Source organism: Homarus americanus, unplaced genomic scaffold, assembly GCF_018991925.1.
Source record: "Homarus americanus isolate GMGI-L3 unplaced genomic scaffold, GMGI_Hamer_2.0 scaffold34921, whole genome shotgun sequence".
In the NCBI taxonomy this organism is placed as follows: domain Eukaryota; kingdom Metazoa; phylum Arthropoda; class Malacostraca; order Decapoda; family Nephropidae; genus Homarus; species Homarus americanus.
Genome location: NW_024741901.1, coordinates 675492 through 701163, shown reverse-complemented (window position 1 = coordinate 701163; position 25672 = coordinate 675492). Strand labels below are relative to the sequence as shown.

Below are 25672 nucleotides of genomic sequence, written 5' to 3'. Positions count from 1 at the left end.
TGGAACGTGGCTCTCACTGGAAAAGCCCCCGAGTCGCCAGCGCCCTTGTTAGGGTCCTTGGGGCGGTCTCTTCTAAGGGAAAGCTACTGGGGGCGCTGCAATCCCTGGGAGGGCACCCTAAAGTGCAGCTGTCCCTGGCAGGACCCCTGAGTGCACCGCCGCCATTTTGAAGGCCCCTGGGGGCGCCGTAGCCCCTGGGAGGGCCCTTGGGGGCGCCACCGTCCTTTGGAGGGCCCTTTGGGGCGCCACCGCCACTGGAAAATGCCCCTAGGGGCCTCACTGTACTGGGAAGGCCCCTAGGGGCCCCACTGTACCTGGGAAGGCCCCTAGGGGCGCCGCCGCTGTTGGTTGGGCCTCTTGGGTTGCCGCTGCCCATGGGTTGGCCTCTGGGAGCGCTGCAGCCCTTACAGGGCCCCTGGGGTCGCCACTGGTCTTGGAAGGGTCTTTGGGGGTGTTTCGGTTGAGCAGGGAATGGTAGTGCTCTTTCCAGTGCTGACAACTGCCTTCAACATCTTTAATTAGGGAGTTACCATTGGATGAGCAGAAGGGGCCATGCCATTAGTTGGACCATACATTGCTTAGTTGAATTGAAAAAGTCCCACATCTATATTGATCCACAAAATTCACACGCTTTAGTTTTCCACCATTCATCCTTTACATCACAAAAGAGTACGTCGATTTCCTGATTATTTTCATCAAGCCAATCTTTATGTGTTTATTTTTTTCGATCTGGCTGAGGATCTCACTGTAGGTTTTTGTGATGACAGTGTTCAGGATACCCCATTCGGCATTCAGACTTAGGTTTTTTGTTATTGGTTTGTTTATCAGCCCATCGTCGAGCTTCTCTCTGAAAGATATTTTACTGCGTGATCCTCTAGTCGCTTGGTGTTAAAACCTCTTCTGGAGGCTTTTGGCTTCGGCGTTTTGGGACGACATGAGGGGAGTTTGGCTCTGATGAGCCGATGACGTAACTGTATGTCAAAGTGGTCTGAGCCACGCATGGCTGAGATGATGAGAACATCTCGGCAATCTCTCTCTGACAACAATGTTGTCAATGAGATGCCAGTGTTTGGATCGTGGGTGTTGCCAAAAACCCTTCAACGCGTCGACCTGCCTAAACAAGGTGTTGGTGATAGGTTATGTTCAGCACACTTGCTGCGGTGGGATTACACTTACCCGGTACCAACTCCATTTCTCCCTATGGTTCCCTGCCATAAGTCAGCATCTATGCCAACTCTGGCATTGAAGTCACCTAAGAGCACAATCCAATCTTATCTTCTCTGGGAATAGAGGTTAACACTCTGTCAAGGTCGACGTAAAAAACATTCTTGATGTTATCCTCTGCATCCAGTGTTGGGCGCATGCACTGATGAAGAAAGCATGAAGTGAGTAATTCAGTGGGACCCGTTGACCCCAACAGGCATTTCAATTACCCTATGTAGGATGGATTGGCGAATGGCAAAACCAACTCCATAAATCCGGTTTCTCTCCACACCAAGCTTATCCTTTCAGGAGAAGGTATAGCATTACCCATTCTGTGAGATGACCTTCGTCTGGGAGCCAGGATTCACCAATGGCTGCTACGTCGATGTTGTACAGTCAATCAAAACACTATCTTTACAAAAAAATATCTTAAACAATATGACACAACGGATGAAGAATTTTGACAACCCTACCAAAACAACAGGTGTCGTAGTGTTCCTTCTAAAATTCATTGAACCCCCCAGTAAAGATACGTTTTCTTAGAAACTGTACCTGGACAGCTCTTTTGCCACAAGGGCGGTTCTTCCTAGCACTCTTATTTGTACCAGTATCCAGAAGGGTCCTGACATTCCATGAAGTGACCATAAGAGATTGTAGATTCGTTTTTGCTTTGATCTGTGATTGTGTTTTTGACCATATTAGGATGACCTTACTGGATGCGGTTGCCCAGTCAGTTTGGTTTTAAGCAGGTCATGTATAGGGCACCTTTTCTAGCCCCCTACCCATGTGGGGATGGAGGAAAAATCACCTTTCAGGGGACCCATGCTTGATGCAGTCATTTCACCAATAAAATTTTAAGTTCACAAGGTGTAATTCAAGATTATTTTATTTAAATCAACACTGCACTGTGCTATATATTGTCAATATGTTAAATATATTTCAGAATGACCAATAATTGTACTGTAAAAACATAAAAATACTCTCAAGAGACCCACAAGCAAGATGTTTCCTCCACTGAACAGACACCTATTCAGCTGCTGGGGTCTTACTGGAGCTCTGTAAGCATGTCTGCCTGATATGGAACTCCACCACAAACTGTTCATTCAGGGTTTACTCCTGTAGCCTTATACCTACTAAGGTTAACCTGCAAGGCAGTGGGGCAGTGGTTGGTAGGCGCCAGGGCATGTCCACATGCCAGTGGGCCTATGTGCCGTACCTCTGGGGCACACTGCTGCTCCGAGATCTTCTGCTGGTCTAGCCTGGGGCTGCAAGGCACCCAGTTACCGTTTGTTGCCACGAGGAGGCACAGCAGGAGTCTTGATGGTGAAGAGGCTGTGTACTGTCAGGGGAAGACTTACACAAGGCTGTTTCCCTGTTCGCCACGAGGGCTAGCCAGTGGCGGTAGCTAAAAGCGAGAAGCAGCAAGCAGTGCATGCACCTTAACACTAACCTAATGCTGCCACACTAGACGCATTACACCACCCTGTAGAGAGAAGTGCGTGCACACACACACACTATTCATTATCATTGTACTGTACTAGCATTACGGTACTGTATAAGGAATAGATAAACTTATAATGTATAACACTTTTATTAAATATATATTCCTAAGATATGTACAGAGTATATTGTTATTACATAGCATTAACGGTTTCACCGTACAGGGCTTGTGAACAGTGCAATAAGTTCAATGTGTGATAATAATACTGCCCTTGAGCTGAGGATTGACATTTATAAGTATATCAGCACATGACCTCACACAAACCAAACAAGTAGTAAGGCTTCTTTTTAAGTATATACTGTATATAAAAAAAGATAGGCAGACTATTACATGGTTAGAGATTACATAGACAGAGCAATTGGGGTCTTATTTGTGTTGTGGCTTGGCAGGCTGTATAATGTAGTGCTATACAGTATAAATAAATAATACCTGTACAGTCTTTATAACCAACTGTGTACAATGTGTTAAAACTTTGGATATATGAGTGGTATTTTTTCTTTAAGATGAGAATTCAGTTTATAGTACATGTACTGTACTGTACTGTATTATTAATTTGTTCCTTGTGATAATGGTGCAATATACTGTGTTTTAAAATTACAAGGTTGGTATACACTACCTGTATACCAAAATTAAAGATTTATAAAAATAAGTTCAGAATGAAAATCAATGCCTTTAATTATTCTGTATGATTCACTTTTATGAATTTTTAAAATAATTTTCATACTAAAGCTACAAAGGACATTTCCTACATACGCGGTTTAAGTATTTTTCCGGGTATTCTTAAAAAACATGAAAATTAATATTCTGAGTACCAGTATATCAGTTCAGAATATTTCATCTTAAGCAGAAGTCTAAAATGGGAAATGTATATGTTTTAGAGCTTCAAAATAAAATAAAATATAAAAATATTATGCTGGTTCTAACAAGGCATCGATATAAATATCTGCAGACCATAAGTTTCTCCAATATAGTACAGTATACAGTGGTCCCTCGGTTAACGAACACAATTAGTTCCAGAAGGTCGTTCGTTAACCGAATCTATTGTTTCAATGGGATATTGGGTAATTGGTTCCAGCTCACAGAAAAGTACATACAATGTAAAAAAAATGCAGTAAAGTACACTTACTTTGAGGTGTGTATGTAGAAGGCTCCTGGTTGATGATGATGATGGGAATTAGAAGTGGGGGTGGAGGAGAAGGGAGAAGAGAAGGAAGTGGGGATGGAGAAAAATCACCTTTCAGGGGACCCATGCTTGATGCAGTCATTTCACCAATAAAATTTTAAGTTCACTAGGTGTAATTCAAGATTATTTTATTTAAATCAACACTGCACTGTGCTATATATTGTCAGTATGTTAAATATATTTCAGAATGACCAATAATTGTACTGTAAAAACGTAAAAATACTCTGTGTTCAAGAGACCCACAAGCAAGATGTTTCCTCCACTGAACAGACACAAACTGATACCTTGGTGGGTGAGTGAAGTGGCTGATGGGTGCACCAAAAACTAGTTCCCTGTACTGCAATTATGTTAAATAAGTGTTAAAATAACTAATAATTTTAATATAAGACTTGGAAAAATATTGAATAACACAACCTTCTTGATATTTACTCCAATGGAAACGAATATAAGCCCTAGAACCGATTACTGTATTGGCGGACTAATCTTCCAGCTGGTGAGCAAGCCAAAACATGTTGACACGTTTTCGTAAGAATTTCGTTAACCGAATTTTTGTTCGTTAACCAAAATGAAGATTCTTATGGAAGGTAATTCGTAAACCAAAATTTCGATAACCGAGGCGTTCGTGAACTGAGGGACCACTGTATATAGATCTTATTAGCATCTTTCTGATTATACTAAAAAAAATAAAAATGAATGAATTTTGCTGATATATTACTTTGCTTTAAATGTACCGGGTAATTCAAACACCGTTCTTAACCCGTTCACTGTGGGGTCACCATTCTTAATATCTTACTTGGCTAATGCCAGACAATTTTATTCAGCAGAGAGGGGGACCCGTACACAAGGAGCTCACCATTTTTCTAAGGAGAGATCCCAGCTGGCACTAGTTGTCATTTCAACATTGAAAAGATGACTTCAGCATTGATTCAGCTTTAGAACAAAGATGTGTGCCAGCTGGGGTGGATGGATGTTAATATTAAAGAATAAAGAGCGCTGCTGGATACATAAACCATCGATTAACTGAGGGATATGGTGTAAAAACCTGACAATGTTATAGACAGCACATGATGAAGATAAAGCTATACTACCTGTATTTAAATTATGTTGGAGAGGAAGTGCACAAAATGACGAATGTTTCAGCTTGTGGTATGAAACATGAAAAGGGCATAAGAAAGTCTCTAAATGCAGGTACAGTATAGTATGTTGGGTGCAAGTAGAAACTTTAAATTAAGTAGTAAAACTATGTTATGTGAACACAGTATATAAGACAGGAAATATAATGAAAACTGAAAATGTTGCATATCGACTGTGTCAATAATCCTGCATCCTGTAGTAAATAAAAAAATATTGCATACTATAAATCAAATGAAGGTGCAAAAAATATAAACTGTACTGTACTGTAAAGTTAAAATGTTCAGTTATACTGTATATTGTACTGTATACACTATGAGGAACTATTCTGACAAACCAAAACAGTGGTATGGTAATGCTAAAATGCTAAGTGAGGACAATTACAATACAAAGTTGCCGTCATAAACAAAGTACGTATAAGCCACATAAGAAATATGCATCTTTTCTGCAATGTTATTTTTTTATTCTCAAAAGTATACTGTGCTGCACACTCATAATAATAGTTAATATTTGTTTTTATAATTTTCACCACTTCTCAGCTCATCAGCCATTCGGGTGGTTGGTCTATCCAGTGTAAGTACAATATGAAACCAGAGTCTGGGAAACCTATGCTGCTTGGAAGTGAGGGTCACATTGGATAACACCTTTCTCATGTGTGTCCAGGTCAAGTAGGACTCGAACCCTTGACTTGTTGGTGAGAGATACGCGTGTTAACACTGTACCACCAACTTTAACTATAAAATGTTTAATATTCTTTCTGGGTTTTTGGCTTCAAATTATTACTAAAATGTCAAGGGCTACAATAAAGAACAGGTATTGTACATTAAATTTTAAACTTTCAACTCAAATTCAGATGCTGGGTACATTTAGAGTCATCTAAAACAGTGGTTCTCAACCTTGTTTGCCCCATGCACCCCTTTCACCATATGTCAGAATGTCATTCCCCCCTCCTTTCCAAGATTGTCTGCCTCAAAAAGTGCATTCCAAATAATATGCATATAATACTGAAAATCCTTTATTTTTTCCATATTAGTATCAGTTTCCCCCCCCCTGAAAACCTGAGGGGGGAAATTCCCCCCTGGTTGAGAACCCCTGATCTAAAATATAAAATGACCTGAAAAGATGGAATACATCAAATGAGAATTGCTTGACTAAAGAAGCATATACCCCAAGTAGATAGCCTTGAGAAAAACATTTTACAATAATTTTCCAATACCTATAATGAGTGGCAGAAAGTAAATATTATTATCATTTCCTGTGGCATATGTATCTACAGTGACCTTTTATATTTGGCTAAATACAGTGGGGTATGCTATAACGAACGGATCCTACTACGAATATTCCTATAACGAATGGTTTTACCTATAAAATTGAGAATGCTATAATGAACGAAACTCCTACAACGAACATTATTATTATTATTATTATTTTTTTTTTTTTTTTTTTTTTACTAATTTATTGTTTCTGTATTACAAGTATTAATGATATTCTTTATTTCAGGGGTTTAGATGCATATTTATGCACTTTTTTATAATTTTTACAATTTTATATTATATTTTTCAGTGTTAAGTGGTTGTATTTGGGGGCCTGGAACGGATTAATCCTATAACGAACGAATGCTATGACGAACAAGGTTCTAGAACCAATTAGATTCGTTATAGCATACCCCACTGTATGATGTTTTGTACATACATTGTTGAATATTGTAGTATGACAAGAAGAAATTTCCCTAAATATTCCTTTTTACTTTCCAGAACTTCTAATGTTAAGTATTCAGGTACAACACAAAGATCCATACATTGAGTAAATTTGTGTTGATTTGTAAATAATTTAAATAAATATACTGTGCTGTATGTAATACATAAACTGAAGTGAGGGTTTCTTCGGCTAATAATAATCATATAAAAAAACAGTGCAAACAATATGTCTATGATAAATGTCTGCAAACTTTCCTTTTTAGCTATGGTATACAATAGGATCTAGCCAGAGGCATGCGCAATATAATAAATTTGTGTACTTAACACCCAAATTTTTTTTATTGTATAAAAGGATGCCTGACATGAATATTACTGCTCCTCTTTTATTATTAATTAGAGAATAAAATATATGAATATAACTAAAAACCTTTTAGTTGTGTAACTACGAGATATAATTAATCTACCAAGGCCCAATAGTCATATCCAGGAGGATAATGTCTTTAAAAGACATATGTAGTCTTTAATTCCAGTAACTAATGAAGATCATATTTCCAAAAGAAATGACTCAAACCTAATAGAGACCAGTCACTTAAAATATTGAAAAGCAAACAGCACACTGCCACATTTGATATAATAACTGCACACTACAATGGATTTGCCAGGTTGGTCATCTTTGATAATGTATTCAATGGCATGTGTAGTATTGACCCCAATTGTCTCAATCCTTACAGAACATATTTCAACTCGATTAAGTTCTTGATTAGAAATTTGCTTGGTAACCAAACTTAATGGTAACTAGAATTTTTTTTTACTAGGCTGTTGTCATTCTTGATGTAGATGTTCACAAATAATTGTATGGTCTTGAATAGTGAGATAAAGTTTATATAATTCACTCCTTTGTATAATTTAAACAACTGTTTGATATAACCAGTAAATTATGAGTGTGCTGGAATTTAGAAACTACTGTACTTTAGTTCTGCTTGCTCATCATAAGCACTACTGGTGTCTAGTTAGCTTGGAATAACAGAAATTTCACTGCCATCATCATTAGACAAATCTCCAATTCAGCTAGAGAAAAGTTATCCCAGGCAGATTCAGTCACACTCTTAAGCAATAGTTACAAGTACACTCGCTCCAAAACGTGTCTTTGCAAAGGGGTCCGATGAATTTCAAAATGAACACCGTGACTCCTGTTGTCTTGATAGGGTTGTCATAATCCTTTGTCTGTTGTGTCATATTGTCTCACACAAAATAGTAAAGATACTTTTTGGAGCGAGTGTTGAGTACAATCTTGTTTTACTGCAAATTTCAACCAAACTTAATCAAGAACAGTTCGAGGCAGAAATATGTCAATCGGTACAAAATACATCGTGTACAAATAAAGTGTCATGGAGTTTGGGAAAGAGAATGGGTTGAGCTACATTAGGTCAGCATCAAGGCATATGTACATTTAACAACATACAATTCAACATGGTTTGATTTTCAGTACAATCCTACCAAGTTCAAAGAGGCAAATAAAAAAAAAATCTATTGAAGATCTGCAAACTTCTGAGAACTTGAGAGTAGTAGAGAACCCATTTGTGAGATTACTGGATGAAAATTAGTACTGTACCTGTATTTCTTTGAGATTATATTCATGAATTGTCTGCTCTGTAGTTGTAGGAAAATTCATTGTCTTGTAGTATGAGACTTTTACAAGAATTAACTGTGATGAAAAAAATACAACCACAAGCAAAGGGCAATAATATCATAACACTATATATCGCGTTCGTGCATCCTTTAACATCATGAACTATAAAATCTATAAATGACTAAAGTACATTGTTATCATTGTGCATGGTTGATTTAAAAATTTATAAGCTACTCACTGTTTATAAAAGCCATTACATTCTTCCCTGACACTCAAACAAGTCACTCAGCACGGTAGACCTGCTGACGTGTCTGACATCGCCTAACAGGACGATAATGACTAGTAAACTAGGTCACAGTCTAAAAACTCAGGTTAATTAGGTCTATCTCAAATTTCCTATGAAGCTGTAATGTATCATAATATTTGGTCAGAGCTTCTCGGTATTAACTTCTTGAAATCCAATAAGAAATTGATATGGTATCTTATACCTTACTTCCTATTATAGTGGACAACCTAGGATGGAATATCATTTGAGTAGATGCAAGAACATAAGAGATATCATATTAAACAGTGACTTAATCCTTACATCTTATAATACTGTTATACCATACAAGTATTGGTATAAATGTTGAATGGTCAAATTCACAATCCTTTCTTTATTGTATTTATGAAATTCCATATACTGTACTATACTGTATTTGAATGTTTTTCTTTAGTAGTAGAGAGATACTAAAGTTGAAGTATGGTACAAATATTGACAGTCTCTAATAAGAAAGACATCAAGAGTATTTTTCTAATGATATGGTATTCTAGGTACAGTAATATGTAAATAAATACCATTCAGGGTGGGCTACAATAACAGGGTAAAATAAAATAAAAATACAACATAGTATTTGGTCTTAGGGCACTTGTTTGACAACTTCTACATTAGAAAGTAACGTACTGTACACATGAGTCATCATTAACATTTTTTGGAGTATTCAAAACTGGATAAATGGCTACAGTGATATTTCAGTAGATACATAAAATTAAAAAAGGTAAAAGAGATGAGAACGTAAAAGTCTAACAGAACTTAATTCAACAGGTGTAAAGTAAGACTTAAAAGTGGTAATAGATGTTGGTTGAAGGTTCTCATAAAATACACATTTTTGTAGGGAATCATTCACAGTCTCAGACTTGAACACCATTATCACAATTTACTTCTGTTACAGAAACTAATGAAGGAAGACACATCACAAATGTACAAATAATAATAGAGGTTTTACCAATATGAAATTTAGAACGTAGGCATTTAAAAAATGGCTACATATGCATAATTCTTATAATGGGCAATATAAAAGTACTAACTACGTTTAAACATTAAGGCCACCCTATGACAAGGCATTATGTCCTTGTTTGTGACATTAAGAAGCATATCTAGCTTACTCTCCTTATTAGTGATTCATCACGGAACCATTTCTTTGTTTTTCTAATCTGTGAATGCTAGTCACCATTAAATGCCTCTTGAAATGGACTTTCATGACTAGAATAATTTTTTTTTCGTCATGAATAGAAAATGAAAACCTCATTTACCATGTAGAGCACTCTGGTAACTTCACTGGAAAATAAGCCATTTTCAGTGTTCACTAACAGTGTTGATAATTAACCATCACTTGTAATCCTCTGGTACAGTATACCTGTACCACCTTTCTAAGCAACAACAATAACTTTGATTTATGAGTTTTCCTACATTTCCTAATGTCACCATCTTGAAGTCATCTATTATATATAATTTCCCTTTTTCTAATGTTATTCTTATATCAAGACATACGGCTTGCACGTATTCATAGTTTCTCACATGTAAAGTAATGCAAGTTATGTTCATCACTCAACAATTGCCCATAATGAAAGGCAGTCCATATCAAGTAATGACTGAAGACAAGACCACTGTTTCAAAATCAAAGTGGCACAGAGATGCCCAGTATTTTATCACATGAGTAAGTATCTAGTATTGCAACAGCACCATACTTCTTCCTTCATATACACCAATCCTCTCGCCTATCCATAACCTAAATGTTAATGACCTCACACCTGCCAGGTAATAATGTCAGCTCCATTACACTTTTCAAGTATCCAATATAATTATTATACCTTTGAGAAAAACTAAAATTGTGCAACTTTGAAAATTTAAAAAATAATATTATTACTGTCTAGTTATTGCATTAATGACCTAATGCTTACCAAGATTTTTGCATTCTTGATGATGCACCTGTCAGGTAGTCAGGTAAATATGGGCACAATTAACAAATAGTGAATTATTATAAAAGATCACTATTGAAAATAAAAGGTCCAGTAAAAAATCTCTTAACCACAGCAAATGAAGCCACAAGTTTTACATACAGTACTGTATTTACAGAAGCGTTTTGATACTTGAGTGAATTGACATTACCATACCTGTACAGAATAGGTTTATATCTCATTAGTCTATGATTAAAGATTATAGTACTGTACAAAGATTTCACTGCAATGTTGAGAGCTTTAGGGTACAATACAACTGATATTTTACTTACGGAACATTATCATGATATTTTGTAAATGGCTAGTACAGGTATTTTGATCATAATGGTTCTGCTAGTCTGTGAACATTGGTCATTTCATATTCAACTGCAATAAGTCTACACTGTAACTAACCCACAGCTGATTCTCTTAACTCACAAATTCAGAATCCCAGGTATTATTGTTTTTGGGGGTCAAGAAAGTTTTTACTGTACTGTACTTACAGGTATATTCACCTTATAGAAAATAATGCTTTCTGATACACTGTAATATACTTTATGGTTAGCTGCTAAGCAGTATGGCAACCTCTCTGATGAGAAAGAGTCATTTAGTCTACATCCTTGGACTCAATACTCTACATTTCTCTGCCAAGGTCTGAGATCATTTCCCAGTTTCCCAAGGTCATCCCTTATTCTTTACATATCTTAAAATTACTACAGTACAGTACTGTATTTTAGAGAAGGGAAACTATCTTCTTACAAATAAAAAATAAAAGTACAAATTTGTGACACCATCTATTTCAAAGATGTTATTTATAGATCATGAAATTTCAATGGTAACATTCTAAACCACAAAACAAATGTGATATAAAAACCAACTTAAAATTTCATTGCACATTATTTTAGGAACTGAGGAAACTCAAGCTCACATTATGACTCACATACTTTTAGGGCTACTTTCACAAAGCATTCTTGGAATGGAGTCACACATCACTGATAACCTATACAGGTATTCCTCGACTTACGACCTACTCGACTTACGACCACCTGGACATACGATTGCCGCAGTCGTATAAAATATTCTTAAAATTACGTATTTTCGAGTCCCGACGTTAGTGATCGCGCTGTGTACTGCCAAAATTTTCGTTTGTAATTCCCTTTAAAATGGCTGGCAAGTGTAAAAGTGAGAGTTCTCGTGGTGCCGAGAAGAACATGAGACACCCATTTTAGATTTTCTATGTATTATTTTCGCATTTTCGACTTACGACCAATTCGACTTACGACCTGGTCGTCGGTCCCTAACCCCGTCGTAAGTCGAGGACTGACTTACAATGTCTGTAAAAATGTCTCCTTTCTTTACTTGTTCAATTATTTTGTAATTTCTCCTGAATAAATAGAAATTTGCACTTCAGAAAGTACATTCATGTTTCATTAATGCTATAAAAAATATGATAACTGCAAAATAACATCCATTGAAAAATACTCAAATAATTAAATGACAAAACACCAATTTTTGCCATAGTATATCTTAACAGTATATTTAAAATTTCATATACTATAACATATTCAATTTTGATAAACCTTGAATAGCAGAAAACTGCCTCGTCCAGGTACTACAAAATCTGTTTAAATTTGTTCACGAATACAGTTAATAATGCAATTAAAAGATTGATGACAAAGAGCATAGAGCAGATATATCTAATTAATCAAAATACATGTAGTATTGTCTTACACATAAAATGTGAAAATTCCTTCAGTGATATGCTCCACCATCATGGCACACGTATTTATTTTAAAGATATGCTCACTACAGTACTGAGCATTAATGAGAGAAAAGCATCAATGTTATTTTCCAGAAAGTGTTCTGACAAAAAGCAATCTATGAACATTCATACTTAGAAAAAATAACACCCTCATCTTAGAGGCACATTACACAAAAATTTGACTTGATCCACAAACATGACCTGAGGATACTTAAGTATGGAAAGGATCTAGTTCTATGTCGTAGCGACAGGTACAGTCAGGATGTGCTGTAATTCTTGGCTTCTTCCTTACTCACATCAGCTTCTTTTGTAATAATATATATATATATATATATAAATCCTAATTTCTGAGATACTTGGTTACCTATGTCTTCATATACAATAGTTCATTCTCCCTTTCTTCATCAGAGTCTTCCTCCATGAACGGTGTTAGAGTTAGGGAGACTCGCTCTGACATGTTCTCTGGCTTTAGGAATCTATATGAATAATTTCTGGCCCAACATAGAGAGCCCGTTGATCTTGCCTGCAAGGGTAAAGAAAACAGATTTCATGTTACTGTGAAATATGAAAAAAAAAATTAAAATAGAGAAAGATTACACAACAAATTTAACTAATTTCATCTTCGACAACAGAAAAAATATTACACTCTATTTTACTTCCTTACTTCACTTGCTGTTCCACGTGCAGGTATATTCCACATAATAACAAATACAAATGTACACTCGCTCCAAAAAGTATCTTTACAATTTTGTGTGAGACATTACAGATAGCACAACGGATGAAGGATTTTGACACCCTTATTGAGACAACAGGAGGCGTAGTGCACATAAGCTTCAGATTAAAATAAAAATCCCATATTTATGTTAGTACATAAACGGCAGTTTTATGGAATGAAAGTGACTGGCTGGTAAAATACAAATTTGTTGCTTTGTACAGTTTCAATATTGGCTGGTATGTATGAAATTCCTAAGCATAATTTGGTAAAATTATTCTTCAAAACTGTACTTAAGGTTTTGATAATGATTTGTGTAACTCAATGGCATAGTACAGTACTCCTAACTTGGAGTACTGCTATCATATCTGGGGTGGCTCTTCTTCTGTCCAACTGTTAAGATAGGATGCAATCAAAAGCATTTTGGCTTATTAACTCTCCTTCTTTAGTTGATAATCTCTCTTCCCTTTCTCTTCACCACAATGTTGCTTCACTCTCTCTTTTACAGGTACAGGTTGACAACTCTTATCCGAAATTCCGAAAACCGAAAAGCTCTGAAAACCGAATTTTTTTTTTTTTTTTAACAGGGATTAGCCCATCGGGGCCTGGGGGGCGAAAATGTAATAGTAATAATAATTATAATAATAATTATTCATAGTAAATAAAAAATTTAATACAAAATACACCCAAATAAAATAATAATGATAACAATAATAATAATAATAAAATATAATAATAAAATATAATAATAATAACAATAATACTGTAATAATAAAATAATAATTAAGAAATACAAGAATGAAAAAAAGATAAAAAGTGAGAAACACGACCTAGACCTAAGAATTATTATTATTATTATTATTATTATTATTATTATTATTATTATTATTATTATTATTATTATTATTATACTTTCGCCCCCCAGGCCCAAATGTGGGTCAGTGACTTGTGCCCAGGTGGGCTAATACACACATAAAAAAAAAACTAACCATTCTGTAAACCAAAAAATTCCGAATTCCGAAATGCCTCTGGCCCCAAGGATTTCGGATAAGGGATTGTCAACCTGTACTTTAATGGGCGATGTTCGGTGGACTTGGCATCCTGTGTACCGCTGGCAGGGCAGTGGGCTCGTAACACTCATATTGCCCGCGGTGCCCACCGTTTCTGTGTGAATGTTGGTCACACTACAATAACCCATTATAGTACATCCTTCTTTCCTCACACAGCCAAAGTGTGAAATGTTCTGCTTTCTTCTGTGTTTCCTTCCTCTTACAATTTGTCTCACTTCAAAAAGATGGTTTTTAGCATCTTTATGGTGTAGATTAAGATAGTTTTTTCTCCTCTAATTTGTATTTATTTATTTTTTACTCTTGCTTTTTTGCCCCCCAGGCCCCATTGTGGGCCAATAACCCATGCCCAGGTCGGCTATTCTCCGTAAAAAAACAACAACAAAAAACAGCAAACACATGGATTAAATTATCAAATGGTAACACAATATCAATTGCACTCAAATATAAACAAGGTTGTGAGCAAGTCTCTTCTCAGTATGACAGTAAAGTCCAAGGGACCATTACTTTGGCCATTATCATCATCATTTTATGACCATTATCCACACTTGCGTAGGTTAGCTGCAGTTTTCTGATGGCAGCTCTCCATGCTGCACAGCCTTTTTGCAGTTTCTCTTGTCAGGTTCATAATTATAATGCCATTTCTTACAACCTCTCCTCATGTCATTCTTGACCTAACCCTGCACTCCTCCCCTCCACACTCCACACTTAGGTTAATGCACCTCTTGATCCAATTGCTGATTATTAAATTCATCTGAAATCTTACAGTTTAACACCTACATACAATGTTTGGCTAAAATCCTATGCTGGATATATGGATGACATTCGATCCCATGTTCTCTTGTGACTATGGCAAATATCAAGAAAGAATTTTTAGCTTCAACCTTCTATCAAAATTGGTAAATTATATAATAAAGACAATCCTATCACTGTACTGTTTTGAAGTCCAGGTCTTAAACAGAAACATTTGAATATTTGTTTGCCTTCAACACTAGACCAATGGCACAGTATCGTGTAGCTTTACAGAATTTGCTCACTGTTTTAGGTTTGTTATTTAACCCCTTCACTATAGGATGCAACTTATAATATTTTATTTGGCTAATGCCAGACGATTTTATTCAGCTTAGAGGGGAGCCTGTACACAAGGAGTTAATGTTCTTCAGCAGCTATTTATTTTTTGACATCTTTTCTTCCTATGAATGGTGGACCACAGTCACTACCAACAATTATTTTTCCCTTTAAGGTTCTTGAGTTCTGTCACTTCAACATTCATTTTGTAAACCAAATTGCTGTTGCCAAACTCTCATACAAAGCTGATTTTCCTCCAAATTGCAAATCCAGTATTGTATGGAATCAAATAAAGTGCTCATTTTGCTAGAACAATCTTGATGAATTATAAATTTCTGTTACTCAATACACTATACAAAAATAGCAGAAACCTAAATATTTTTTTTTTACTGAGCCCTGACACGATACCCCTGTGCAAACAAGTACTGTAATTCCATTAATTATTCATTTCTTTCACTCACAAATACTTCACGACTAAAAGATAGGGCCACAGGAATCAAGAGAGGTATGCATGATGGCTTGTACTCTCAATACTCTCACACTGATTTGATGGACTGTATCATATGTTGGAACAAATTAAAACAATCAGAGAGACGACAAACAACGGTGACTTACCTGGAGTACGGTGAACACTGCACCAAATATTACAATATTGACAAAACAAATAACAGCAACAAGTGATGTGACAGATGAGAAGTAAGATCCTCTATGTGGAGTGTGATGTGAACCAGAGTCCAAGCTCAGGGCTATTCTTCGCTTATCTGCTGATACTGCGCCGTGACACTGACCTGATGACACAGAATAGAAACTGTATCTAATATGCATGGAGTTCATTGCACTTCATTCATACAACATCTGACAATCATCACATCTTTAAAAGCCTTACAAAACATCTATAACATTGCACTGCTTCTTTACCATCGCTCCAAAAATTCTCTGGTACACCTAAATATCTCTAGAAATTGCATCCCAAATATCTCCTTAACAGTGGTGCAGGTTTATATTTTCAGCAGGTCTCCAACACTTCCCTAACACTCATTAAAACTTTCAAGGTTTTGAGGATTTCTATAACTCATCTCCAGTATTCTTTCATCACTCATACTGTACTGCATTATAACCATCGCAAACGATCCAATATATCTCAAGCACTGCTCTCATCACACACCCAATATTGCATTTCATTAATTTCCTCACATCTTCAGTCCTCCAAAACTGACTTTAAGATTGCTTAATAATTATCCAGCACTTTAAAAATGTTAAATAATTTTGTGTATTTTCTTGTATTAACACCACAAGAGTTTTCCACTATTTACATTTATATAATTGTGTTTGTAATATATTATTTAAAAATATAAAACCAGTTAATACAGTACAAAATATTTTTGCCCTTAACCCATTCACTACTGGGATGTCACTTTTACTATTTTATTTGGGTAATGCCAGGCAACTTTATTCAGCACAGAAAGACCCCTCGTACCTAAGGGGTTAATACAACAGAAAGGAAAGATCAACATGTGTAAGAGACATAAGATATACACACCAGTAACAGGATCACAAGCGCAGCAGAGTTGTTCGTGCTCCTCTTCTGTCACACCAGGAGGACAACAAGTCCGGCAGGTGCTAGTGGCAGGATGGAGAGACAAAGGTGCCTGGCAAGATGTGCACCCATTTTCTCCACTAGATGAACAAGTCAGGCATGAGTCACTGCAGGATTCACACGCCTGGGAACTGAGGTTATAGTACCGGCCTGACCGACACTCAATACACATTCCACCATCAAGAGTGAGATAATCATGGCAGGAAGTGCAATCATTAAGACCTGAGCCTGAAACACATAAAGAAAGTGGTTGATAGTCAATGGGTTTAGAACAGGGGGGTCCACAACCTTTATACACTAATTGGCCACTTAATGGTGCAAGTAATCAGCGATCGGCAGCAGGTGTACTAAGCCAACATAAGTCAACAATGCGTTCCACAGAATTGAATGTAAAATCAGAAATGCAGGACTATATTTTATTGTAAGTTGTTATAAGCAACACCAATATTTAAGACTAATGGATATCAATTCACTAGAGTCGGTGCAGCGAGGAATGACTATAGACATAATTTAGGTGACTGCAGCCAATGCCAATAAGTGATATAATTTTATGCTGAGGCATCTAAATCTGTATGGTATTCCCACAATTTGTTTTTGGCCAGCCACCACTAGTAAACACCCTGTTTCCCTCCAGAAGCCTGAGTAGTTATTTTTAAGTAAGTTTGGAAAATAGAAAGAAATTATCACAAGTACAACACCTGTAAAGGTAAAATAAAGTAAAGTAAATAAATGTTAGGAAACATTGCTGCCTACAAACACCCAAATATCAGCCACTGCTGACCACCAACATCTAAACTTTACTCAACAAAAGAGGGCTCCCTGCCCATTATTGTACATACCCTGTAGAAGAAAATATCCACTACACAAGTTGTAAGGCAATTAAAGACTTTTCCCCCATATTCTGTTATGCCACATGCTTTTCTACAATTTTATAAGAAAATGGCAACAGTGGGGTCTGGCCATTATTGTACGTTATTATATTGGACTGCAGGTGAAGAAAACATCTACTACACGAGTTATAAGACGGTAGCAAGAACAATCTAAATTACCATTATTTTGACAAAATAGATAGGAACTTTATTGACACCCTGTAACTGTATTTCTACTACATTCATCACATTTTCATGTAAAACTTACTGCTTAACCCTTTCACTGCTGGGACTCCATTTTTACTCCCGTTTTTTAGTTGGTTAACACCAGATGATATTATTCAGCTCAGAGGGATCCTGATACCCAAGGGATTAAATATCTTGTGATAGATAGGCATCAGATTTTTTTGTAAGGGACTGTGCATCTGTTACAATAATATAATAAAAAGATTGATATTGAATTGAATTGAAACAGTTTATTTAGCCTGAAAAACACAGATACAAAGTGGATAACAATAACAATATTAACATGGCTGAGCCAGTTGAGAGCCTGAGCTGTCTTGTAGGCACCTGATATATACTGTACATTTAACTCAAGGAAGTACTTATGTAACATTTAGCATCATCTGGAATAGTACCGTACATAAAACATGGTGTTAGCAAGAACTTATTAGATTGGTTACCACGATTATCAGTTTATCACTTTGTTATTTATTGATTGATTGATTTTTTTTTATTTTACCTTTTTTTACATTTATATTATAAGTACAGTACATACATATTTTACAATGGAGTTGAGATATATTAATATGATAAGTGAGGGAAACAATACAACATGGGTAGTATTATGGTGAAACAAGAGGACAGAAACAGTCAGGATCATGTTTTGACGGCAAATATATAATTACAGTATTGCAATGCTAATTTCTACTTACTACTTTGCTGTCACTCGGTATTGCGTAAGACTATCTATCCACGTGTCAATATATGATATAATAGTTTTGGTGGTATAATAAAAGTAAGAGGATAAAGTAAGTGTTACAAAAATATTAATAAAGATGATTTAAAGGAAAGGAGCGTAGTCTTTGCGCGGATGGGTGGGGGTAAGTTGTTCCACATCTTCAAACCATGATATTTTATGGAGGTCTGGGACTGAGAGGAGCGCATGGGGGTGGTCTTAGTAGCTCTTGGTGCCTTAAATTATGTATCTCTGATTATTCCGGAAATGGAAATGATTATTGTCAATCAAGTGATCAAAAGATTCATAAATAAATAGGGCACAGCAGTAGATGTTAGTATCATCGAATTTTAACAGTTTCAGTTTAGCAAATTGTTCGTTAGTGTGATCATTTTTTTAAATATAGGTCATTTTACGCACAACTCAATTCTGTGCAGTGATCAGAGGTTGTATTTTTGTGGAGCCAGAGGAAGTGTAGTCATTTAACAGTCAGTTCACAGAGTCTTTTGAGTGGCACGGCTTCCTTTCCATGCTACTAACACTATGTCACTCTCACATGGGAGAGCCGGACAATACCAAATAAATGCTCACTGAGCCATAATAATTCGGCAATACTGGACACTTAATAATACCCAAATTCTAAAAGTGTAGATAAATAAATAATTAAAGTTTAATGTAATGTGTAAAATTTTTGGCAGATGGAGCTGGTGAGGCGTCTCGCTCTAAAATTATTTGTAAGGAGGGTTCAATAAATTTCAAAATGAACACTACAACTCCTGTTGTCTCGGTAGGGTTGTCAAAACCCTTCGTCCATCGTGTCATTGTCTCACACAAAATCATAAAGATACTTTTTGAACAACTGTACACTACATGCTGATCATCTGTATTTCTTGACTTATTTATTTGGGAAAGACTTATTCAATCACTGACAAAAAAAAAGATGTAAAGGAGGAAAATTCTTAGTAGAGTAGTACTGTACTAACCTTTGCAAGTATGGCAATTATGGTAACATGGAAGGCATTCACTCCCCTCTGGATAATGAGAAGGTGGACATGTGCTGTGGCAAGATGAGTTAAGTAAGAAGGAATTATTAAAGCAGGAGGCACACTGGTCACTTCTGGGGCCATAACACGTCTTACAGCCTCCTTCACAGGGTGAGCAGATGCCTCGGTCACTGTAGTACCTGCGAGACAAACGGATATATTTCTTTACTCTTATACTTTATACATAAAGATATTTACATTCTTAAACAGTGTATTCATGAGAAACACATACTGTATATTCATTAAATAATCTTCACCCCAGCATATCTTACCTGAAGATTAACCACTACCTAATCTAATGTCATCCCATCTACTGTATAGTACTGGTACTAAAAAAAAAAAGGTATAAATTTTACTGTATTTGCCTAATTTGCATTAAGTTATAGCAATAACGACAAAAAGTAACCCCAGTTTGATAACAATGAAAAGTATAATAATGTCCTTCACAAAATAAGGTCCTTCAACTGCACACTTACCCCGGGGGACATGCAACAACACACTGGTTGTTGTGAAGATAAAAGTGTAGGGAGCATGTACTGCATGATGTATATGAGGTACAAGTACTACACCCATGAGGGCACGGTAAACACCTGCCTCGTAGAGCAAAATATCCAACAGGACACGCTTCAATGCATTTAGAATCAAATAAAAAGAGATTGGGAGCACAGTGAAGACAGTGTGTGTTGCTGGGTCCAATACAAGAGAGGCAAGAAGAATGGCAATCTTGACATACACCATTCTGAGTTGAATATTCACCTGGAAAAGATATTGACATCAATTTACTTAATATATACATTTCATAGGTTGTAACAGTGCAGAATTATGTAGCATCACATGTAATTTACTCTTGTAACATTTCTATTTGAATTAGAATTAATAGTCTATCAAAATATACTTTCTAATTTCAGTTTTAAAGGTTGAAGCTTAATACAGTATAAATAATTATGGCAGTGCAGATAACATATCTGAGCTTCAAACTTTAGTAATGAAAATTCTAATAAAGCAACTTTCACTTTTCACCTATTAAATTAAATTTCTTAGTAAGAAAAATATGTAAAATTCTGATTTTATATTAATTTTTTTTTATTTATTTTGTGGAATTTTAACCATTACTGTAAACTCCTTTATGTCTTTGCTATTAACAGGCAAAGTGACTGTACACCGTTACTTACTGATATGGCAGCGACTCGGGCGGGCCACACAACGACCTCCTTTGATTCGCCAGCCATCAATACAGGAGGTGCATATTTCCCCGTTGCATGAAGCACACCCAGTAGGACACACTAAACATTCACGGGTAACCTGCCCACCATAAGTACCTGAAAGAGACCACAGATGAATAATTCCCTGTAAGATCTCCTTCACCATCTTGCTGTCTTAAAACCTTATTCTGGGATGATAATATACTCCTGAATAGTTGATGAGATTTTTAAAATACAATACTATACCTCACAAACAGTAATGGTAAGAATGAATATTAATCCCTTGAGGATGGTGATGGGGACTAGCGATCACTACCAACTGGATGGATGAATATTGAGGCGAGAAACAAAAATATTTGAATCTTACCATAAACTCTTGACTCATGCCATCAAAGTTCAGAGGTTGGTTAGTAAACAAAGAATTACTCCAATCCCATGTCTCATGTGGGGGTCACATCGAAGCTACCCCTCTATCGCCAGCATATTCCTCATCCTCGTCACTCAAATTCCTCTAAGATTCGCTTGTCAATTCACCATTTTCACTTTTATGACTGTCACTATGCATGGGAGCGTCACCCTTGTCTCCCAAATCAAATATAATGGCATCAATTTCCTCCTGTGTTGGGCACCACACATGAGCTGGAGCAGCATGTCTTGACTTAACAAATACTTTATGGGCAAAAGGCTTACACTGCCTCGGGGCAATTGCCAGAAAGCTCCACAAGGATACTCAGCAAAAATTTGGGCAATTTAAAATGGGGGCACAAAAAATATAACACAGCAGCTGTGGGATATGACTAGTGAGCTGGGACCCTCCATACTGCACTTGTCATGGCATATGTTGGCAAAGGGTCAAATGCAGATGATTTTGATTGCAAATAGTATTACTAACTAGAAATATGTTTAAGGAATGACCCTTACCCCAGATACCTAGTTTTCTTGGGTCCTAATCACCATTTAGCATCACACAATGGTCACTAAAACTCTCACATACTGTACCCTAAAGGAATATAATTTTCTCTTTTCTTCTCTTCAGCTCCCCAGAGTCAGAAGGAGTACTGTACTGCACTGCTATAACTCAAGTCATCAATGTGCTTCTGTGTCCATTCTTGCTTCTCACCTTATTGGTCCATTTGACTCATCTTATATACAATAAATGTAAATAACCGGAGAAAATTTACCAATAATAATTTCTGAATCCCCATAGTGCACAGATAAGCCGTTTCAAGGTGAATTCTGCAGCAAGTAGGTCTCCATAGTCTCTATGTTGTGCATAATTTCTTACCCCTCCACATCTGCATGTTGCTCAAAACTATTTTTACCTAAGAATGTTTTCCCTTATATAAATTTAATCTGTGTTCTACTTCTTCCGTTTGGGAATATGAATATACAGGATTGGGTTTGAGATTAACAAATAGGAGTACAGTTAAAGTTTGAGATGTAAATGGAAGCATGAAGATGGGAGAGAAAGGTGGGCGAACAAAGTGAAAGAGTATGAGGGTGGGGTAGAGAGTACAAGACCTGCCTTCATTGAACAGTAGAGTACTGTACATACAAAAGTAAATTATTTTCTAGTGCAAGCAAGTGATAATGATTTTTTTGTTTTGTTTTCTAGAAACTAAGAACATAAGAACATAAGAATGGAGGAAACTGCAGCAGGCCCATTGGCCCATGCTGGGCAATCCCATTTACACCCAACCCCCATTGCTCATACATCCATCCAACCTATGTTTGAAGCTATCCAGTGTTTTCGAGTTAATGATGATGTTTGGTAACTTGTTCCACTCATCCACTACTCTATTTCCAAACCAATGTTTACCTATTTTGTGCCTAAGTCTAAATTTGTCTAATTTAATACCATTGCTACGAGTTCAATCCTGGTTGGATAGTTTGAGTACCTTTGTTATATCACCCTGACTTCCATTTATACACCTCGATCATATAGCCCCTCACTCTACGTCTCTCGAGGGAGTTCTCCTCTGAATTCTTTCTAGGGATTCTACATCCATTCTGTAGTACGGTGACCAGAATTAAACTGCGCAATCCAAGTGAGGTCTCACACATGCAAGATATAGTTTTAGGATGACCTCGCTAGTCTAATAACTAACACTCCTTTGTATGAACCCAAGTACTTTGTTAGCCTTGTTTTGAGCAAATACACATTGTTTACTTGGTTTAAGATCCCTACTTATCATTACTCCTAAATCTTTCTCGCAATCGGATTTCTCTAAATCATCTTTGTTCATCTGGTATCTGGTATCTCTGTTTACTTCTCCTACACTAAGTACTTTACATTTGTCCACATTAAATTTCATCTGGTGTAAGTATTTGTCAACACAAGCTGATTTCGTTTTAAGGAATTAAACATTCGCTGCTATTGATATTATGCAAAAACATTATGTAGTGGACATTATAATAAGATTACTGGGACGTGGAGATTACAAGAAAGCTCTGATATGGCGGGCATGACGTATGAGTATTGTGAGTATGGGCCAATAGGCTTGCCGCAGCCTCCTATATTCTTATGTTCCTATGTAAGTGAACTTAAGATAACTGTGTCGTCAAGGCTACAGAGACACTTGAGGTTATCAAATAATATTTCTAATAATTCCACTTGGACCGTACTTCATTTGTTTAAAACTCTCTTCAGGCAGTGATTTAGGGTTCGTTTAAATTACATAATAATGGAACAATCAGAAAAGTTTTGCAGAGCTCACACTATCCAGTGTTGCCCAAGACCACAAGAAAGCCTAGTGAATATAACCACCCGGTAGGTAGTAGGCAGCTACTGTAGTGGATTCCCCCCCTACAAACGCTTGTCGCTGAGTAGCCAACCCTGCGAATTCTCCAGTGTATGCCTCATTGTCTAGGTCAACCAGCGCCGCCTTACATGACGGAGGTCAACTATTAAGCCACGCCTACCTCCGCTATATAAGACCTGACCTCATGGTGACCTACCTCTCTTTCTACCTACACCAACCAGCAAGCAACACCTCCTCCTCCTGCCTGGCGGCCCTCGCTCCCGCCGGCGAGCATGGCACCTCTGAGCACCCTCACCAACCAGCTCTCTCTACTCAACGCTTGTAACCATGCTGCCTTCTCAGTACCAAGCTGCACTGTACATCCAATACAAAATGTATACAGAGAGCACATTGTGATTTTCATTTCTCCATCCCATCCTGAGTGTGAACCAATAACTCGTACCCCACAAATGGTGACCCCCGGAGATTCGCACTCACACAGGATGGAGGAGAAACTGATCACTCTCTCAGTCTTCAAGCAACATGGAAGATTGGCTTACCCACGCAGAGGCAGCTATCATCAGCTCTACAGCTACTGTCTCTACACCGCAGGTTAGACACCATAGAGCAGCTCTGCTACTCTAAGCAGACAGCCGCTCCTCTTCCTGCCCCAAGCACCACGTCCTACCGACCCCAACACACCCGTCCTGCCTCAGACGCCACCCCCGGCCCAGCAGTAACCCCTGCCACTGTCCTGGACCCTCCTCCTGACGCGGACCCTCCTCCGCTCCTGCCTGGCAGTCCCTGCTCCCGACGCGGCCCATGCGCCTGAGTGCGGCCCCACACACCCTTTTTTTTTTCCCCTCAGGTACCCCCTGCTACTGTCCTGCACCCTGCTGCTGTCGTGGACCCTACTGCTGTCATGCACCCTGCTGCTGTCATGGACCCTCTTCCTGCTGACACAGCCCCTGCTCCTGACCCAGGCCCACACACCCCAGCAGGCGCATCTGAGGACTCTGTACCTGTCGCGAGTGAAGCACAACATTCATCGCCTCCACAACCCTCCTTCTCCCTCTTTTCTCCCACAGATCTCGTGTATCTAGACAGAGTTGCCACCCCCCCTCCCAGCGGCCGGCTCATCCACGCCCTCGCCGTTATGTCCCACATGTGGCATGCGCCGCCCGTTCTGCCTCACATGTGCCATGCAACCCTGCAGACAACAAGTCTCCTACACCGCCTGGAGGGAAGGGGGAGTATTGTAGTGGATTCCCCCCCTACAAACGCTTGTCGCTGAGTAGCCGACCCCGCAAATTCCCCAGCGTATGCCTCGTGGTCTAGGTCAACCAGCGCCGCCTTACATGACGGAGGTCAACTATTAAGCCACGCCTACCTCCGCTATATAAGACCTGACCTCGTGGTGACCTACCTCTCTTTCTACCTACACCAACCAGCAAGCAACACCTCCTCCTCCTGCCTGGCGGCCCTCGCTCCCGCCGGCGAGCATGGCGACCCACAAGCTGATCCTCCTCTGAGCACCATCACCAACCAGCTCTCTCTACTCAATGCTTGTAACCATGCTGCCTTCCCAGCACCAAGCTGCACTGTACATCCAATACAAAATGTATACAGAGCACATTGTGATTTTCATTTCTCCATCCCATCCTGAGTGTGAAGCAATAACCCGTACCCCACACTACCAAACAGGGAGGTACTACCCCCTGGGAAGATATTGGAAGCACAATGTGTTGTCTAATGGTAGACCCTGCTGCCATATGGTATCACAAAAATTGAGACCAAGTCCCAGGTTACTGATCTGACTTTCTGCCTCATTTACACACAATTGCAGGGTCTCAATTGTTTCACTTATTATTGACAACAACAGTAAATACATTTTTTCACCTAATTTTCAAGGTCCGACGATGAATTAAAATGATTAATGAGGATTCAGTACAGTAATTTATTGTTGAGAAAATACCTGTAACTGATTTGTATATATAATTATTTAATACTGTTTCTGGACTAGATAGAGCTTACCAGAAGGAAGAGCTTCAC

General features: G+C 37.7%; 2 protein-coding genes across 2 annotated transcripts in view; both read right to left on the bottom strand.

The window, feature by feature from the left end:
* Nucleotides 1-13: 13 nt before the first annotated feature.
* Nucleotides 14-376, bottom strand: LOC121876341 (basic salivary proline-rich protein 1-like). The gene has a single exon (XM_042381411.1). The coding sequence runs from the start codon at nucleotides 374-376 to the stop codon at nucleotides 14-16; it is 363 nt and encodes a 120-aa protein (XP_042237345.1).
* Nucleotides 377-9232: 8856 nt separating this feature from the next.
* The window catches only part of LOC121876390 (furin-like protease 2), an 85272-nt gene continuing 68832 nt past the window's right edge, over nucleotides 9233-25672 (bottom strand). Inside the window, exons 16-21 of the mRNA XM_042381464.1 lie at nucleotides 20850-20996; nucleotides 20154-20433; nucleotides 19618-19817; nucleotides 16751-17035; nucleotides 15826-15998; nucleotides 9233-12886 (exon numbers count right to left, since the gene is read on the bottom strand). Of these exons, the coding sequence (XP_042237398.1) occupies nucleotides 12728-12886; nucleotides 15826-15998; nucleotides 16751-17035; nucleotides 19618-19817; nucleotides 20154-20433; nucleotides 20850-20996 (1244 nt within the window). The 3' untranslated portion in view covers nucleotides 9233-12727. The remainder of the gene's footprint in view (nucleotides 12887-15825; nucleotides 15999-16750; nucleotides 17036-19617; nucleotides 19818-20153; nucleotides 20434-20849; nucleotides 20997-25672) is intronic.